Source organism: Manduca sexta, chromosome 27 (assembly GCF_014839805.1).
Source record: "Manduca sexta isolate Smith_Timp_Sample1 chromosome 27, JHU_Msex_v1.0, whole genome shotgun sequence".
Classification (NCBI taxonomy): domain Eukaryota; kingdom Metazoa; phylum Arthropoda; class Insecta; order Lepidoptera; family Sphingidae; genus Manduca; species Manduca sexta.
Genome location: NC_051141.1, coordinates 10,165,814 through 10,185,538, shown reverse-complemented (window position 1 = coordinate 10,185,538; position 19,725 = coordinate 10,165,814). Strand labels below are relative to the sequence as shown.

Sequence of the window (19,725 nt, the reverse complement as noted above, 5' to 3'; positions counted from 1 at the left end):
TATTGGTGTAAAGTGAAAAAATATAGTACATTCCGGGATTTATGACTTAAATCTTCAACTTTAAATGAAAAATCTAAATAATGAACCTCATAGGGATCGGTTCTGGGCCGCCCTCATCCATCGGACTCCGGCGACCCTCACTAAGTCATCGGTCCATCTCGTGAGGGGCCTGCCTACACTGCGTCTCTCGGTTCGTGGTCGCTACTCCAGAACTTTTCCGCCCCAACGGCCATCAGTTCTACGAGCTTTATGCCCAGCACACGGCCACTTGAGTTTCGCAACTCTGACGAAAAATTTTAATTAAATAAATTGATGGTGATACGATGTTCACCGGGTCAACTGGTATATTATATATTTTACACTTAAAATTTAAAAAGCTAACAACCTGTTTTTTGGCTAATTTACCGGACCCTTGTATCAGTTGAATTATGGTCGACCTATTGACATATGCAGCATATAGGAGTATAACATTATATATTAACCTCCTTATTCATAGACGTTATTTATCCAAGGACAGAGCATTGTTGTGATAACAAGTCTGTTTCTCAGCTTTGTTTATTGATTTTGTGTAATTTGGTCATAATATAACGATATATATTATCAAGCAGGTAGGAAAATTGCTGTCACGCGGACGAAGCCGTGAGCAAAAGCTAGTAATATATATAAGATATTCAAATAATTAAATAAAATAATAATTAAATATTCTCATGTACCTTGACATATCATAAGTGCCATTATATTCGTCTACATGATGAATTAATAAAAAATAATATTATGTATAAAATGCCATATTTTATAACATTGTTGAAAATAACCTTAGCACCAGATCCAAAATGTAGGTTTTGATTCCCTTGCGAGTTTTGAAAATTTGGAGCATAAACGGCTGTATCTATTGATTCCGGTGGCTTAGAAGTTATTTACAACTGCAAGCAACAGTAGCCCTGAGTATTTGATATAAATTTCAATTTAATACCTCCACGCGTTTCTGAGAAAAGGATCTTGACAGACGGACGAACGGACAACAAAGTGATCCTGTAAGGATTCCGTTTTCCCTTTTAAAGTACGGAACCTAAGATGTTTATATTACATATGTAGATACGTTATCCTAGCTCAATACTGGCAAGACGAAAGCAAGGTAATTGCCCGACATTTACTTAGTCAACCTCCAACCACTGTCGCGGCTAGTCGGCTTACTAACTTTTTGTATTATTATAAATAAAATGCCTCCTTGTGTTTTTAGACGATGTACAAATTATACTCCAACTGTGAATGAAAAAAACGTTTCATTTCATACGTTAGTAATAAGTATACACTATTTAACTTATTTTTTAACTGATAAATGCATTTTATTCGACTGTCATGACGACAAGGCGGTCGATGCTCGGGTCCATTCGGGCACACTCGGGCCCACTCGGCCCGTATCAATGCGAGCCGCCAGGGCTTTGACTATAGTAAATACTGCGCTGTTTTTATGTGCAATTTTGTTAGTGTATGATGCGTCTATTTGTAGAACGTCATTGTACGGAACCCTAAAAATCAACAAGTTACATTCTTTAATAATAGCTAGCCAGCAGTTGGAGCCTTTCTTAGTACAACAAGATACTCCTGGGTCGCCTCATATGCGCAGAAAATAGCCACTGCGCCTTTTGGTTGATATGCCGATATAGGGTATATGGAGTAAGAAACTCGGTCCAATACTCGGATGAATCTTTACCAACATGAACTAACCAACGTAGCCGTCCCACTCACACCTAAGTGCTGGTAGTGATATCGCGTATTTTCCCCGCTGGAAAAAATACATAATTGGCCCCGTGATTAAGTATGTAATTTTTTAACTTGAATACCAAATTCTAAGATATTAAGAATTTAAATCATCTCAAATACATTTTATTGAAATATAAATTCCTTTTTTTTTTCATTTAAGTGCCTGCAACTCTCCACTCGGTTCTTCATTACCGTAATCAGGTATTATTTTACATCATCTTAAACACCTTACCACATAAATGTCTATCAGCTCTTAGACTTATAATATTAAACCAGTATAGAAGAGAAAACGGCAAAGTATTTAAATTAACATCAAAGTCTAAAATGAAATAATATTTTGCTTAGTGCACAAAATGACTAGGGAATGTACTTGTAAAACGTATTAGCAGCTGCTGCGATGGAAAAGGTAATTAAATGGTGAATGAACATCAGTGGGGCGGATAGGGGTTGAGACATGGAGGAAATTGCGCCACGTATGAAGATACTAATTTATGGGAGCGCCAATATAGATTATAATGGAAATCCTACCTCTGCATACGAAGCATAAGGCACGAGCATAATTCGGATACATAATGTCGCTTTAATCAATTTCAATCTACGCATGTGACAGAAATCTACATTATGTTAATCCTAATAGTAAAATTATCCAAAAATACATTAATTCACATACTGACGTACAACATTTCGTAAACTAATATGTGTATTTATACATGATAGATAGTTCTGTTATCGTATTATATGTATATTGATCATAATTGTTAATAATACCTAATCGCTTTCAGTAGTAGAGGAGGCCCGTGCCCAACAGTGGGGCAGTTACTTATGCATTTGATGTGAATTATAGACCGGATCATACGCAACTTAAAAAAAAGAAATATGCATATACAAGGTCATCTTCCAATAAGCGCACGTATGATCGGTTGTTAATAACAAATGTCTAGTGAGCTAACATTACCTAGTTTTTCGACACATTAACATATTACCACAGTGATAATAACTAGCCTAATAGATACAGCTCACTACGCGTATTCATCTCGTTTCCCTCACATGTTTTCTTAAAAGTAGCAGTTCGCGCCACAATAGATACGGGATGCACAGACCGTTACTTGTGTTCAGAATTTTGTATCGTGGACTTTAATTTCGAAAACTGTGTGACTCCTGTAACTACGAGCGATAGATGTGTTCCGGTGCAAAGAACACTATAACTAACGTAATTACCATGAGACCTATCATCTTTTGTCTCAGAATGACGACTGCAGTGGACGCAGTACTTTGCATTTCAAAGTTTGTTTAACGTGGCTACTGATTTTGAGTATGATTATTGGCGGTCGTATCGCTTACGATCAAGCGAGCAGCATGCTCGTCTCGTCATTCAGCTTACAAAGCAAAAGAAAAAATGACGCACATAAAGAAACCTAAGCCAATAACCCGTCTAGGTCTCTTTCGTTATCGTCGCGCACTATCGCGAATTACGGCTTTACACACGCACTAAAGCTTTAGTCAATAATCCTTACTAAAAACATTAACGCTATTGAATAACAACAAAAATGTATAGTAATGTCTACTGACATATCGTAACGATAAGTCAGTCGCTAAGATACATGTCAGTACATAAAGTTACCGGTAGCGATTGTAGAAAGACATCTAGGCTGCGGATGGTCGCATCACCGACACCATTATCAACAACGAGTAGAATACATAAGACAATTTTTTATAGTCATTAATGCGATTTTTTGTATTGTATCGCTTTTTTACATAGCCTCGAAGCCGCAAATATTTAAATTTGCATAAAGATATTTTCAAGCTAAGAAAAATGTACAACACTATTAAACGGTATGCATTATTAAAATTAGCAATTTGCAGCCAAAACTATTATCTGTTATTTCGACATTTATGTATTTTTAATAGGTATTTTCATAAACAAAAAATTATACATAAATAATACAGTTATGACATGATAACGCGTATGTCGTTTCCACTTTTCAGAATATTTCAACAAAACTAGATCGTGCAGATCAAAGGTACATAATATTTTAGGACATAATATTTGCTTAGTGCGTTTGGTATATTAAGCTATTGCAATAAAAATAAATATAACAAAAAATTTAACCGCCTTCAAAAACTACTCAAACCCAATAAATATTCCACGTAACAGGTATGTACTGGATACCAATTTTGAAGTCGATGCCTAATTAAAATTGCTATTTGTATAAGTATGTGAGAAGTACATACAACCAAAGCCAACGCAAAAACATAACTAAAAATGTTTCAAGAAAGCAAAATTCGCGATTTCGTTCACTTGGATGACATAATTAATTTGTTTTTTTTTTAGTTTGAGTTTTTAGTTTGGGGTAATTATTTTAGTTCGGGACCAATCTGAAGGTACATTCTTTCGAATAAAAAAAAAATTTACAAATCGAATTGATAACCTTCCCCTTTTTTTGAAGTCGGTTAAAAAGAAAATGGACAACTAACGTGAAGCTTCACAAACAAAAGCACAACCTGGAATTTTTATCCTCACGATTTGTAGCCTGTGTAGGTACTAAACAACTGGCCCGAAAAGGCTCAATAAAATACAAAAAGAAAAATACCTATAAGTAGCTAATAATATAGTCCTGGCGCTTAAAGTCCACTTTATTTCAAGGAAAATAAGAACAATTTTATATTTATTTCGGGGCATATTCTTATTTACGGATTTGGCCTTAGGAATTCGCTCAAAACCGAGTTCCAACATACATATTTTTTTAACATTATTATAAATCCTATTCGCGTCTTCGCTCGTGTGAAATATCTTCCCTTTAATGGTCGTCTATAAGCTGAGAGCCTCTTCCTTTTTTTGGAGTCAGTTAAAAACAAAAAATACGTAACATATGGTTCTAGTTTACATTTCTAAAATCCTAGCAAGAATTTATTGATAATAATTACTTACTTCAGTAAATTTTGAATATAAGAGTAGCCCATTAGTAAAATTACGTACATGGGTAAAAATTTCAAAGGGTAAATTGTCAGCAATTCTAGAGGCTATTATTATGTAGAGTGCATTCTACGTCCTACACTACACAAGCGGGAGCTAATGACGTCGCGAAACAACACGCAAACATACGCTATTGAAGGCAAATGTAATTAGTAGTAGATACCTAAGCTTCCTAAATAATTTAGCGAAGAAAGTAACATTGGGTATTGTAGTAATTGCTACAGTATCCAACTTTTGCTGGTCTAGTATTGGCAAATGCCAAAAGTAATCGTACGTTCATATTATACTTGAATATAAAGTTTAAAACACCATGAGTTATGGCTGGTTTAAAAGCGGATCTTTTTAAAATAAAATCCATTATAACCGAAACAGATTCGTAAATAAACTTGCTCTGCTATTATGAACCGAAATTTACAAATTTACAAAAATACATAGAGCCTCGATATATATGAGAGAAGGTTTAATATACAATGTACAGACGGAAAATGGCACGATGCTTCACATGGTACAGACTGTGTTTCAAGTTTACTCCAGCATGAATTTGGAACTAATTCCCCCCTCCTTTGAGAAAAGAGATGAGATTACGCACATTTAAAATGAACTACAAATATGTTTTATTTTAAAGACAGCTTGCAGCAGAAACCTTAATTCACCCGTACCGACAATTTTCGCGCTCTACGTGACTACTTTAATTTATAACCCATATTATACAATTAGTTATGCACAAACAAACACACACACACACACTAACAAACAACAGTATACACTAACTAGAGATCCGTTCGTAGTAAAGTCATTGTTCTTTTTTATATCATTTTTAGTCATTTGATATAATTTTTTTTCGCATAGCTCAATTTACTAAAATATAAAATGTTAATTGTCGCTTGGAAGGCCAGCGCTATAAACTTTCCGCATAACATCCTAGCAAGTTAAGATGGACTGAAAACCAGCGTTGCTCGGAACTACTGTCCTGGCCTTCACAAGCTGAAACGCTTCCTTTTGTCTTTTATAGTATAAGTATACTTTTATAGTATCTGTGTGTTTTATCATTAGTGTAATAATGCAATAGACTGATTTATTATTATTAAAAACGAAACTAATAGCGTATACCTTGTTCAGTATACTAAGTTATTTTTTAATCATGTGAGGTCTGCTTCTGCGGAAAACATTAAATAACTCAGAGTTTACTCGCTCGAAGTTAGGATATAACTTTTTACTCGGAGTCAATCTTACATGTGAAGAAAGTAACCTGGAGTCTACTCTGCATTTTGAATGTAAAGGAATTTTTTTTTAGAGGCCGTCAGCGCCTATGTACGAAGAAATTAATTCTGATTACAGTAAATACTTACATTATATTATAGATACAAAACATCTCACGACACAATGTTGCTTTAATAATTAAAAAATAGACAACGGTAACCGGGTACAATCCCTTTGAAATAACTTTGGTGAGTCTAAAAGGAAATTGTAAAGAGCTGTGGTAACCGGAAGTTTCTGAGAAAACGAGGCAGCTGTGTTAGAAACGTGCTAAATAATATAGCAATATTTTTACTCAGACCTCATGTTTTTATGAAAGAATATTTTTCAAAGATAGTAATATGTAAAAGTAATTAGTAAAATATGATCAAATAATAAGATATCAATTTCACACCATCCATCTTACCCTTTTTTTAATATCAATAATTATTTGGTCATCGCTATATATCTTCTTTGAGGCAGTAGTCTCTACAAATACTGTGTAAATTTTAATTGTTCATTGCAGTATATTTGCTTCAATAGGTCTTTGCAATCGTTAGCATATGCCGAGACTACCATCCCAAATGTGACCCAGCCATGCTATTTTGTTACAATAATGGATCGATCCTGTTTCGGATTGCAGTTGGATGTAAAAAGCCACCTAACATTCTCTCCGCATAAATAACTTTGTCTTAAAGTGTGTATTATCTGTGGGCGAAATAACGCCCCACCCGGCAGTAAACTTGCGGAAAATATATCACTCATAAACTCTTTTCACGTCAAAGAGTTTTGAATATCTCCTCGGCTCCATATTTTCTATCACTATAGTGAAGAGTAGTTCTGTAAAGATGTACTTAAATGATTTTTTGGTAATCACGTAGGCCGAGAATAGTCTGAGAGTTACATAATCGCTTGTCTTTGACTCAGAAAAAAATACACGCAAAAGGTTACTTATAATTCAATTAAATATATTTAAATAACTAATTAACAAGCTCACGAATAATCTATATTTTAGTTTTAATACTAGGTCATATTATTTTATCTTTTCTTTTCCGAATCTGATATGCCATTCAAGTGACTATAATTACAGAAATGAAAGTTATTTCCATAGATATAAGGATATAGTTTGAAATTGAGGCGCGAATATTTGATTGTCTTCATATAATTCCATTAGTTGCCTGTCCTTGAAATAAACATACAATTAGGTTACAATCATTAATGCTACCCAACATCATAAAGCAAGCGCGTGCATTTATCTAATAAATACGGATTAATTTATTATAGTGATAGCAATGTATCACGTACAAAATACTGAACAGCGCTCGAGACAACGTGCAGGTACACAATGTTTAATTTCGTTGGTTAGTTCTGCCTGATAGTCAGGACCTGTTGGCTGCTATCATTGCACTGCCCGAAACACCGAATTACAAACTATGTTGCGGCACTGCGCTTGGCCTTGAGATATTCTTTACATGCCCAATTATGGTATTTGAATTTGAATAAATGAATAAATTCGTCTTAACTGAACTTTAGCACAGCCGCCAATTTCAATAGAGATATTCGCAGGAGACATTATAGTGCACAAGTATGCACACAAGACACAGGTGCACACTGTGTTCCTTCAGTCTCATAGTCCGGTGAGATGGCCGACCCGACATGACCGGAGTGAAATCAGGCACAGGGCTATCAAAAAAATACGTAAAGCCGATACGGCTGTACGTTCTTTTTTTTCATGCGCCATAGAAGCTGCCATTAAAAATAACTTTGGAAAGTATTTTTATCTGTACATCATAATTATTAACCACTGATTCGTCTTAAACGACAACCTACTTGGTTGTGGAACGGACTGCCACGATTAATGTCTGTAGATTTAAATCCAAAGGGCAAGCACCTCTGATTTTTCTACAATTATGAGCGTATTCTTTTAGTAATAACGCCTGCTTTAACGGTGAAGAAAAATATTGTGAGGACATCTGCATACCTAAAAAGAACTTTATAGGAATATTGGGAGTATGTAATCTACCTATCCACCCCACTAGGCCAGCGTGGTGGACCTGTGCCCAACAGAGGAAGCCTGTACCCAACAGTAAGTCACTATATATACATTATACAGGGCTACTATTATTATTTATTATTATTTCGTCTTACATTATACGTAGTTTCAAAATCAGTATATTGACATGAGCCCACGAAACTACTTTAAACGTTCAATATTTAAAACTCACAGCGCACACATTTGCAGAGACACATTTTATGTTTATGTAGGCACTTTTAAAAAAGTAACATTGTACATTAAGTTAAAGTCGACAAAGGAAGGTTTCTTGAGGACATTTTGCATTGGCAAAGAGAATTTCTATAAGCCGCGCAGTAGAAAATGTAATTAGCGGATTGTAAAATAAAAAGAGAAATCTTTTGTGGTAAATAAGATTGCCTTCCATTTTTAACCTGATAATAATGCGACTCAAACTATGAATTTGATTGACAATATTTGATCATAGATGGATGCATTGGTTATTCATTATTCCCCTGTCCCCGGAGCAAACTAGTCTCAATAAATTTCGGGGCATCGGCTTAACGATTGCACTACGGCGAACGGGATGCAGTAAATCTACTTGACATGGTTGCTGAGGCTCAGACAGCTTTTATAAAGAATTAGAAACTGCGCATATAATGCGCAATAATTGATCAATTCGCATCCTCATTACGAAAGCATTATTATTTTTTTTATTCCGCTTAATATATTTATATAATTTTTTCTCACACCCTAACAACCGCCAATTTAGGTTAAGTGTTGTCAGTAGCGTTGCCAAACGTCTCGTATATACCGGGACGTCCCGTATTTTAGGCATAGTTTAAAACGTCCCGGCGGGACAGAGTTTGCCTCGTAAATCGATCGATCTAAGATTGACAAGTACTCACGTACGCCACGTTCGCATTTTTGCACACATATCAGTACGATTCGGTTTTTAATAAATTTAATAAAAAGCTAGTCCATACCTGTTTTTAATTGCAATTATAGTTGTACTGATTCTTACAAATATGTTAAAACGAATAAAAATATTTAAAACTGGATCGATTCTCGGAAAAATTTCAAATTGGAAAGATTGTCTTACAAAAAAATTGTGCTTATACAATGGTTACTCAATCTACCGTGAAATAGCAAAACACTGATGTAAAATACAATTTGCACATTATAATGCAAATATTAGCATATTTTCTGTAAATTTATTACTTTTTCCATTGATATAAGGACGCTACGAGTTACGACATCTTGACATACGGACATTTCAAATAAAACAGCGACTTATTACCAATTGGTAATAATAGGACGAAGGGGTCCTCGCCCTATTTTAATTGCAGGTAAAAAAAATGCACCCACGTTTACAACCCTTAAACCACGAGATCGGATCATACGAAATTAATTGAAAGCAAACATAAGAATATACCAAAGCTTTCTTGTAGTCATTTTCGATTAGTTAATAAACTAATAAACCTTAGGAATTATGAGACGTCAAAAAAAATTGTAATCTCATTGCAAATTTTAAGAATTTTCTACCTCGCTGTCTTTTAAGGCTGATTATAGCCAGAGTAGCCGCCATGAAGGACTATGTTTTTTTTAATGAATATGTAAGTTGAGAGTCGTTTTTATTTACCTACCTTAGCGCCACGAAGTGACCTGTTCAGATTTATAATTTAAAGTAGAAGATTTAAGTCATAATTCATAGAACATAAGTTTTTCACTTTACACCAACATTTTCATAATTTTCATTAAAGTTACGAAGCTGATTGTTTTTAGCAAAAAAGTATAACTTATGAAAATTTTGTTGCAACAAAAAAGTCATGAAGAAGTGTTCTGTTTAAAAAAAACATTTAATTCTTCAAATCGAAAATTCAAAAACACATTTCTAACTCGAAAACTATGAAAAATCGGAATATATATGGGGGTGATTCGGATACCCCACGGAGTCGTCTATCACTAGGACACTATTTTTTGGGACATCCTGTATAATTTAATGTCTTTGACATTAAGGTGGTAGCTCAAGGTCCATTTTCATACATTTTGTTTCGGCTTTAATCTGGGTAACTAAACAAGTATTGGCAAGTAAAGAATTTAAATTCGTTAGTGAGCTGAAGAAAAACGTAAAATAATTAATAATCATGGATATTTCGGCCTTTAAAATTTAATATGACGAAATTTTAAAGGCAGAAATATCCATGATTATTAATTATTTTTACATTTTTCTTCAACTGCGAGAACTAATCACTAACTAGACGTGAATTTAAATTCTTTACTTGCCAATACTTGTTTAGTTACCCAGATTAAAGCCGAAACAAAATGTATGAAAATGGACCTTGAGCTACCACCTTAATGATAAAAGACATCGTTGAATGCACGTCGCGTCTAACAGGTTGGTTTAAAAATATTTCGGGGAGGCACATGTTCAGCGAACTTCCAAAAGCTGAACATGATAGTGTATAACAGAAGTACGATTGTGTTTATTAGATTATCTTTATATTACTCGGGCAACAGAACGTCATGTTTCCTCGAAATACAATTTACGACAATTTATAGGTTATTTTTGGTATCTAAATATAAATATAATAGTTGCATAGCCAAATACCACAATTCGTCCAAGATTTGTTTCAAGAACAAACCTCGCGCAGGCTATCTGGTAACGAAAATTATATTATGATAAATAAATATATTTATTTGCCTCTGGTTTCTACACGTTAGCAGTATACTGAATATTAAGCATGCATAATAAGTTGCTGCTTATGTTTCGTATTGTGTTTATAACGTTATAGCTGCATTGATAACCGCAAAATTAATGACATAGTATATCAATTGAGCTTTTGTGCGGCTTTAATGTGGTTTGTTATTAAAATGTTTATGTACATTTCAGCACTGTTTACCATATAATGCTAACTTACTAATTAACATTTCAATATATTATTTAATTATATGTTTATTTTCAATAACAAAAGAAAATTGGTCGCCAACGCCATCTAGTAAAATTTCAGATGACAGAGATGTTTTCTGCGCCGCGAAGTGATTTAAGGCGGATCCGTTCATGGCTCCGCCGCAATTTTTTCGCTAGATGGCATTGAAGTCACAAAAAGTCACATTTTTTATAATTACGTCCAAAATACTTTGTTTCTAGAAAATTTTTTGCTATATGCTAGAGGTATATACTATGCTACAATTTATCTATATATTTATTTTGCTTCATCATAACGAATATCTGAGAATAGTACCGTTTAAGTTAGCTGAAGCAGAAAGATCGGTATTTCGTGTACATATACGCACGCACACATATCGAAAGTAATTTTTATATAGGACCACTAGATGGTACTAATGCAGAAAACATATTTCAAGGTCTCGAAAAATTGAACGTAATCTCTCGTATCGCATCTTTGTTGGTGCATATTTATAATGGATGACGAAAAATTGGGAATAAATAAATTAAAATACTGTATTTTATAGCTTGGCAAAAAGTGTAGAAATGGAACTAATCCTTTATTTTACCTGGCAACATTATCACATTTTTGACGTTTGTGAAGTTTTATAAATAGTGTCGGTGTTGTCTTTTTATTAAAATTTTGCAATAAGAACAAGAAGATACTATTCGCGATACAAAATGAATAAGCCGCGAATAATAAGGTTCGCGAGAGAAATTATATATAATACTTTTACCGACCATGTCTAGCTGAACAAGAAGCAAAAACAATTCTATCGGATCTGGTAAGTGGAAGTTTATTTTGTTAATAATTTAAGTGTACTTTATAAGTTTTGATGAGTCTGGAGTGATTTTTACTACTTGCACTAAGTATTTTTCTATATCTTGCAATATATTATCAAGCCCGTAGGTAATGTTTACATTCATATGACAAAATTAGTTTAAAGATTGTCCACGTCATCTTGAGATACTTGCATCAATAATTAGTAATTACTAATTGAGGTGTAGTGTAGGTAGGTAGGTAGAGGTAGAGTGGTAAGGGTTCCACCTTACTACTGTGATTTAAATCTCATTGAGCTTATATGGGGCATAGCAAAACAGAAGCAGCTCATATTGTATAAAATATTAATGTTATAATAATGAAATGATTCATTCAAAGTACAGGTTTAATAATAATTTACAATTTAATATTCATTTATTATCCAAATCAAAAGTAATTATTTGTTTGTTAAAGGAAGCATATGTGAGTGCGTTTCAAGACATAACCGAAGATGATTGGAAAATCTCATGTCAACATGTAAGAAAAATTTAAAATGACTATTACAAGAGAGAACATACCCTGTAAGAGGACATTGAAAGAATTATAATAAATCTTAAAGATGACAGTAGTAGTTCTTCAGAATCACAGGATGACTGTCCAGCCAGCTCCAGTCATGAAAATATGGACATTGATTTTACTGAAATACAATATTTGGAAGAAAGTTTTTGGTTTTATTTGTTTTTAAGTAAAAATGCCACAATTCTGAAATGATTTCTCAAACTTAAAACATGACATACTCTAATTAAATTTGAATACAATGGCAAATGATTTACCAGTTTATAGTTTTATATTTTTATTATAGATAACAAATCACATTTGTCTGGCTAATTTTACAAAAGTAACACTATGTACAAATTATATTATAAATTACGAATGGAAAGAGTAGTAAATTTTTCCTCTTCTCATAGTTGCCAAATACATGCGGTGGCCGAATCTGAAAATCATCAGCCATGGAACTAGGCTGACCATTGCTCTACGTACAATAATTTATTGCACAGTAGTTCTTCAGTAACCTTGGTTTCAAAATATTTCATCCATAGTGTGGAAGCTTTGTATTAGCTAAAATCTGAAATGTGAGTAGTAATATAGTATATGTTTATCCACATTACATTATCAATTCAAGTTCAATGTTTAGTCGGCCAAGTAAAAGGTGAATTACAATATTGACATATAGCAAGTTATCATGATAATTAGCATAGCATAGTAGTAGTTCACACCACCAGGTATTAATGATTACAAATACAAAACATTTATGTGAAGCATTAATTGTATCTGAACATTCCTTTTTTATTCTACTTCAATGTGTGGTGGGACCAGCAGTCTTTACCAAGAATGTTACACTAATAATTTAGTTGAGATTTTATGACACCAATCATATTTGAGGCATTCAAAATCCTATCACCCATAAATGGTAACAAAACCTTGGAATCTCCGGCCTCATGATAATACAACTAACACTATGCCAAGGAGATAAAGGTCTATGGATATTGGATACAATAAATTACCTTGTGCACTGGTGTCAATTTTTTATTTAGTTCCCATGTTGTACTTTTTCTTTCACATTAGCAAACACAGAAGAATCTCCATCTCTAATAAAATTTAAATAATGGAGACTATGCATTTCTTCACTCTTGAAATTTTTTATTTTAGATTCCATTGCCGTAAACGGCTCTGTAATTTTTTTACAGCAACTAGGTCTGTTTAAATCTATTCTTTTCAATTCATAATATTGTCCTATTGTGAAACAGTATTTATTTTTGAAACCAATAAATAGGCTTTTTTGTTATTGCTGATAATTCAAGCCTGGAAAGAAAATTGTCATGAGATAGTATGCTAATGTAAAGGCATGAGTAATCTAATAAATAATAATTCCTATATTGTGTATGGAACTTCCATTCCTAATGATGAATCTAAGTTGTGACCATATAACCTTTTTAACTAGCCCCCTTACATATAAACAGTAATATATAGAGTAGCATCCAATATATACCTTTTTACACTGGCAATAAATCTATCTTAGTCACCAGGTTTCTTTATTTCCGCAGTCAATTATTTGTCCCATGTATTGTCGTTTTTCAATTGCAAGAAATATAATACCAGCCATATTTGGCGAGTCCACAAAGATTATCATATGAGCCACTCGCGTGTAATATCTGCAAGCTGTTATGATTGCCCACATAAAGCATATTATGTTTGTGTTATCCCTTTCAGAACAATGGTGCCAAATTTCATCACACATGCTGCATTAAAATGTGGAAACACTATGAAAACCCTTTTGTTTTTCACTGGCATATTGAATTTGGAAACAATAACCCGAGTATGTTTTGGCACATTAAATGCCCACTGAAGTTCGTGCTTCGAGTCCACAATCAGTTATCCAATTACCAATTGCAGGTTGTTACTAGAAATCATTTCCACAGGTAGTAGATAGGCATCGGTATCCGGTTGGGATCAATTGGTTAGTTCTGGTTCCAACGCAGCTTCAGTTGTGCTAGCACTGACGGTGCATGACGGAGCTTCATACAGATATTTTGGTATAGCACGTGTATACGTGTACATCAAAGGTGTACATACACCGAGACCACCATTATGTTGTCTTGTATCGAATCCTAAAGGCTGAACTAAACTCCTTGCAAATGTGATAACAAAAATTAGCGTCGTCGATAAATTCAAACAAAACATGAAACAGAAAATCATAAGTATTGATGGACTAAACACAAATTCGACCTCACACCCACCACATAAGGTTGTTTTTTAATCGCGAGTAACGTCATGTTTTTGTAAAAGCCTGGAATGCAATGGCCGTCACAAGTCACGGAGGTGGTTGTAATGTACTGTTCTTATAATGAAAAAGCGGCTATTCAATTTGGCCGTATATAATACGACCGTCGAGTGAAATTTTATTTTATTTGATTTATTGTTGTAAAACAGACTTTGGTATGAGGTATTTATATAAAAAAAAATATCTTCCTGAGTTACGCTACGGCGATTGGAATTTAAGTTTTTACAAATGAAATATTTATTAATAATAGATGATTACTGTATAAAATCGAAACAAACATAGACTAATATATAATACTGGAAGATACAAACACTGAAATGAAAAATACAATTAAATATATCGGTAATATGATTATATAAACTTCTGTCAACAGAATTAATTGCTGATATGTTAACTCCTGTCGTCCAATTATTCTTTATTTAATTGAAAGCTCCATAGATGTTATTTTTATTATGTATTGTTTATTTTTTTATCTTTGAAATATTGTCTATTTACGTATTTTATCGCGGTGATATATATTATTATTTTCTCCCAATATAAGTACATATAGCATTAGGGAGAAAATAATAATATAAATCACCACGATAAAATCCGTAAATAGTTTTATTTGAAAAGTTACTGTATAAAATACGATTTTAAAGCACCTATCCCGAGGGAGAAGTTAATAAATAGAAACAAAATCATAACTTTTATTGAAAAAACTATATATTATATTCTTTTATCGATCGTCACATTTACAAATTACATTATATTAAATACAGGTAAAATTCTCAGGCGATCTTATTTATAATTTTAAATCTAAAATTTTGCACAGGCAAAACCGCGTGCAATAGTAGTGACATTAACGTAATGTGATGAAACTTACTTTTTACCTTAGACCCAACAGGGTATTGAGCTGGCAACGTCCCATAGGTTCACTTCACGACCTTGACGACGGTCAATAGGAAGAGCGGCAACGTCGGTTGTAATATGTCAAATCATAAATAAGGCTTCTATCAAATACTCATAACAATGGAGGTACACGAGTGTACTTTGTTTACCGTTGTTTACTTTTCTTGACGTAAGTGAAGACGCTATTTCAAGAAATTTGAAGTGCTAATTCATTAAAATATGTACGCTTTCATGACTGTGCCTCAACTTAAAGTTGAGGTTCGTAAAAGAAATGCGTCAATTGCCGGAAAAAAAGGCTAATTTGATAGAAAGGTAAATACTATAATATTTAGGTTATAATTCGCTTATATGCCTTATTTTCTTGTTCTCGGACCTCAGTTCTTGTTTTTTTGTTATAGATTGCAATCTAATGACCGGAATAAAAATTTTGGTGTTGACTGCGAGATCCAAGAGGAGATCGCATATCTGAGTCCAGCCACTGATACTTTCAGAGACATAATTGCGGACACTTCTTTACCAATGATTACGAGACAAGCAATACAGGAATATTTTGAAAGTTATGTACCCATATGTAATGATTATAATCTTAGGCAGTTGTTTACAAAGATGACAGTGTAAATTTTATGTATTTAAATTGGTATACCTACACTCATATATCATGATATCTTGATAACATTATATTATATTTTCTTACTACATTATTGTTTTTGCAGATATAATACTCAGCATAAAGGACAACTCCTGTACGAATTTCGACATCTTGTGACTGCCCGCTATTCCACAGATGGCATTTATACCCACTTGCGAGGACAATGTAAAGCCAGTATGAAAAAAATGGTATACTTTGTGGATATAAAATTAAGTAAAGATGGAGTAATTGAAGAATGCCATTGCGATTGTGCTGCAGGCAGTGGTACTCAAGCATGTTGCAAACATGTCTCTGTATTGTTGGATGGTACACAAAAAAAATATTAAATTGCATCTGTCAAGTACTCAAAAATTAATGACATTCAATAGACCCAAGAAAGTATTTTATAATTCACCCATTGCAGTTCAAAATTTACCCAACAAGAGATTGACATCTTTTACTTATAACACACTAAAAGATACTTACTGATATTATGGACAGTTATGCTGATTATGTGAAAATTTTAGTAATGGGATATGATGAAAGCTCAATACCTTTATTACAGACATGTGAACCCGCAAATCCACATGGCATTGAATGGGATCGTTACACCTATGTAGATAGGACTCCAATAGATATTTTACTAGAGAAGCTATTATTAAAAATATTATATCTGAACAAATTCAGGAAGTGAGAAGAATACAAGAGCCCAAAGTGATTCCTCTGAGTGGCATGAAAGATCATGCAGGATTACTGCCAGTATGTTTCATTTAGTGTGCCACAGTAAAGCATATAAGTACCAAAAATATATGTAATCGATATGATTTTGGCCCCTAAAGCTGTGCAGACTATGTTAGTTGTGCATAGTAAAATCCAAGAAACTATTTCCATTGCCAAATATGATAGAGATTATGGACTAAAAATAAAAAAAAGTGGATTCATTATATCATTTGAATATCCTTTTCTGGCTGTTTCTCCAGACGGTATATTGGGTAAAGATACTATTGTTGAGGTTAAGTGTCCATATGCTGCTAGATATTATAAAATAACCTCTGTGACTGTGCCTTACTTAAAAATACTTAATGGAGAATTACATTTAAAAAAGCAGCATCCATATTATGCCCAAATCCAAGGCCAACTTTATTGTTCGGGGGACGCAATATTGCAATTTTATTGTTTACACATTTGAGGATATGAAAATAATATTCATTAATAGAGATGACTCATTTATTAATGGCATGTTGACAAATTTGTTAAACTTTTATGTACATAATTTAGAACCAGAAATGTAAATAAGTATGTGTATAAGAACTATTTACAATTAATAAATAAATTGAAATAATTACATCTTTTTATCTAATATCTTTCACAATATAGTAATAGTATAATTCCTGAAATTGTAGATGTTTAGCACATAAAACATAAAAAAAGATTTTGCTCACTATTGGGATATAGTTATGGTCTAATTCATTTTTTAAATTTTGTTTGTCTTTGTTAATCCTATTATTCTTTCTATATGAACTCTTTTTGTTTGCAAGCTCCCTATCTTTTATTACATTAAGACCAGGCAACTGAAATTTTTCTTTTAAGAAACTGGGAATCCTAATGGTCACATTTTTGTCTGATGAAATATATATTGTATCATAAATCCTCTGTCAGTCAGTATACTACTACCACTTTCACATTTTGCTAAAAGGTCACTTTGTTCCACTGCCTACTGATCACTTATCAATCCTGCAAATGCTTGAGAACAATATAACAGCAAGCTACCAGGTATTGCACCAACTAATAAATTAGAATTAGAATCACTGCTAAGAATAATCACATTGCTGCCATAATATTTTATTTTGTGAACCACTGGACTAAGAGCTGAGTAGACTAAATTCAATTTTTATATGATTCAAAACCTGTGTAAAACTTAATAGTGGCATTATCATCTTTATATCTATTCATAAACCCATATTTGTGTTCTTGATCAACTTGAGTGCCCTTAGATATAAATTCATGCATAATATATGTACATCCTACTGCACTGTTGTCTTCTGTTTTGACTGCTTCTTCATGATCAACTTCCAGTAAATTGTCTCTGTCACTTATTAGGTTAACTTTGCTACTTGATGGTTGTGAATCATCTACATTTGTTACTCGACTGACTTCTTCGTTCAATACGTTGTTGATGTGCCACAGCAGCTGGATTTTCTGGTTTTATCTTCGTTAAGAAGAACACAGATAGCACAGCTGTCTTTTTAAGAAATTTTGCAAGGAGCTCATAACCTGAAATCATAAAAAACAAAAATAATTAGCACGAAGTAATTAAAAATTAATGGAAATAGGTAAATCACATAGAAATTCTATAGTGACTCACCTGTATAATTGATTTTCCCGTAATAATCTTTTTCTGTAAAATGCGCAACACACAATCGTGCTGTGCTACTAGCTTCGAAGTTTTTTATACGTAACGCAGATTCCCATTGCTTTCTACGTTTACTTTCCTTTGGAAATAAATGTATTCCTCTGTTTTACAATTTAACGCACTGCATTGAGGCATTTGGAACAAAAGTATATTATATTCATAAACACTCAGTGATACGTCATACGATTTGACGTTTGTTTTGTCAAGCCAAGGTACAGTGCGCCCTCTGTCGTGATAAAAAGTTAGTGATTCTCCTCATTTCTATTTTCTATTTTTCCCATTACAAAATTATTTAAAAGGCATATCATATTTGATGTGTTTTTAAATGATTCATGTATATTCTACTACGATATATCCAATTTGAAAAGAATAAATAACGCCATCTCACGGTTATTTTGCTGCGACAGCGTTAATCATTTATATATAGTTCTCATTTGTGCCGGTATACTCAGTCAGCCGTCACTCACACTAACAATACGTACTTGTCAAATTTGATGAAATTTTAAAGGCCGAAATATCCATGATTATTAATTATTTTTACGTTTTTCTTTCAACTGCGAGAACTAATCACTAACTAGACGTGAATTTAAATTCTTTACTTGCCAATACTTGTTTAGTTACCCAGATTAAAGCCGAAACAAAATGTATGAAAATGGACCTTGAGGTATCGCCTTAACGTTTAGTGCGTATTCTAACGAAATGTTACTTTTTCTTCCGACAGATGTATTTAATAGCTAACGTTCGAACTGTATTTCACCATTTTTATATCGAAAGAAGATCGTTTTATGTAGTATTTTGTTTACTGGGCAAACGGGTCACCAGATATCGGTCACAGCCAATTCACACACAATTTTATTCTTAAATAATGCTGGATGAGCTGTTAACCTTGATGTATTATATACATACTACATAGGTGTTGGGATGCGGAGTGGATTGTACGCAGATTTAGAGTTGTGAGTTGTGACGTAAGATTATCCTAGGTATGATGTAATGGCAACAGATCAACAAACTGTGGAGCCAACTTTCACTTCACATCTGAATGAAACTGATGTACTGCAGCTTTGTGATTCAGTAAGTGAGACTTGATATCCAGGTTCGTAGCTCGCAGGGATATTTTAGTTTACATCTAGTATTTCTGAACGTGTCAACCTTTTTAAAATTATCTGAATCTTTATTTTTTTTTTTTTGTATTTCATTTACATAACCTTTTATTGATTTACTTCTTTCGAGTTTTCGCCCACGTAAAAATCCTTTCCCAC

General features: G+C 33.3%; 2 protein-coding genes and 3 long non-coding RNA genes across 17 annotated transcripts in view; 2 read left to right on the top strand and 3 right to left on the bottom strand.

Annotated features, from left to right (window-relative positions):
• LOC115450862 (EF-hand calcium-binding domain-containing protein 1) overlaps positions 1-19,725 on the bottom strand; it is a 38,740-nt gene that overhangs the window by 2,640 nt on the left and 16,375 nt on the right. The window lies entirely within an intron of this gene.
• On the top strand, positions 11,472-12,413 carry LOC119190827. The gene is made up of 2 exons (XR_005113167.1): positions 11,472-11,717; positions 12,167-12,413. It is a non-coding gene; the product is annotated as an uncharacterized LOC119190827 (long non-coding RNA).
• On the bottom strand, positions 12,533-13,964 carry LOC119190828. Its single transcript, XR_005113168.1, has 2 exons — positions 13,258-13,964; positions 12,533-12,818 (listed from the first exon to the last, which is right to left on the bottom strand). It is a non-coding gene; the product is annotated as an uncharacterized LOC119190828 (long non-coding RNA).
• LOC119188544 lies at positions 12,811-17,395 on the top strand. 5 transcript variants are annotated; one of them, XM_037443854.1, is made up of 4 exons: positions 15,110-15,737; positions 15,824-15,982; positions 16,139-16,262; positions 16,619-17,395. In XM_037443854.1, exons 1-4 carry the CDS (start codon positions 15,697-15,699, stop codon positions 16,745-16,747), a joined length of 453 nt encoding a protein of 150 aa, XP_037299751.1. In that variant the 5' UTR covers positions 15,110-15,696; the 3' UTR covers positions 16,748-17,395. The 5 variants fall into 5 exon arrangements, 2 of the variants coding, with proteins under 2 accessions (XP_037299751.1, XP_037299752.1); XR_005113165.1 differs by having other exon boundaries at positions 15,458-15,737; positions 15,824-16,062; positions 16,619-17,114; XM_037443855.1 differs by having other exon boundaries at positions 15,465-15,737; positions 16,139-16,380; positions 16,619-17,114.
• LOC119190826 lies at positions 17,267-19,051 on the bottom strand. The gene is made up of 2 exons (XR_005113166.1): positions 18,419-19,051; positions 17,267-18,327 (listed from the first exon to the last, which is right to left on the bottom strand). It is a non-coding gene; the product is annotated as an uncharacterized LOC119190826 (long non-coding RNA).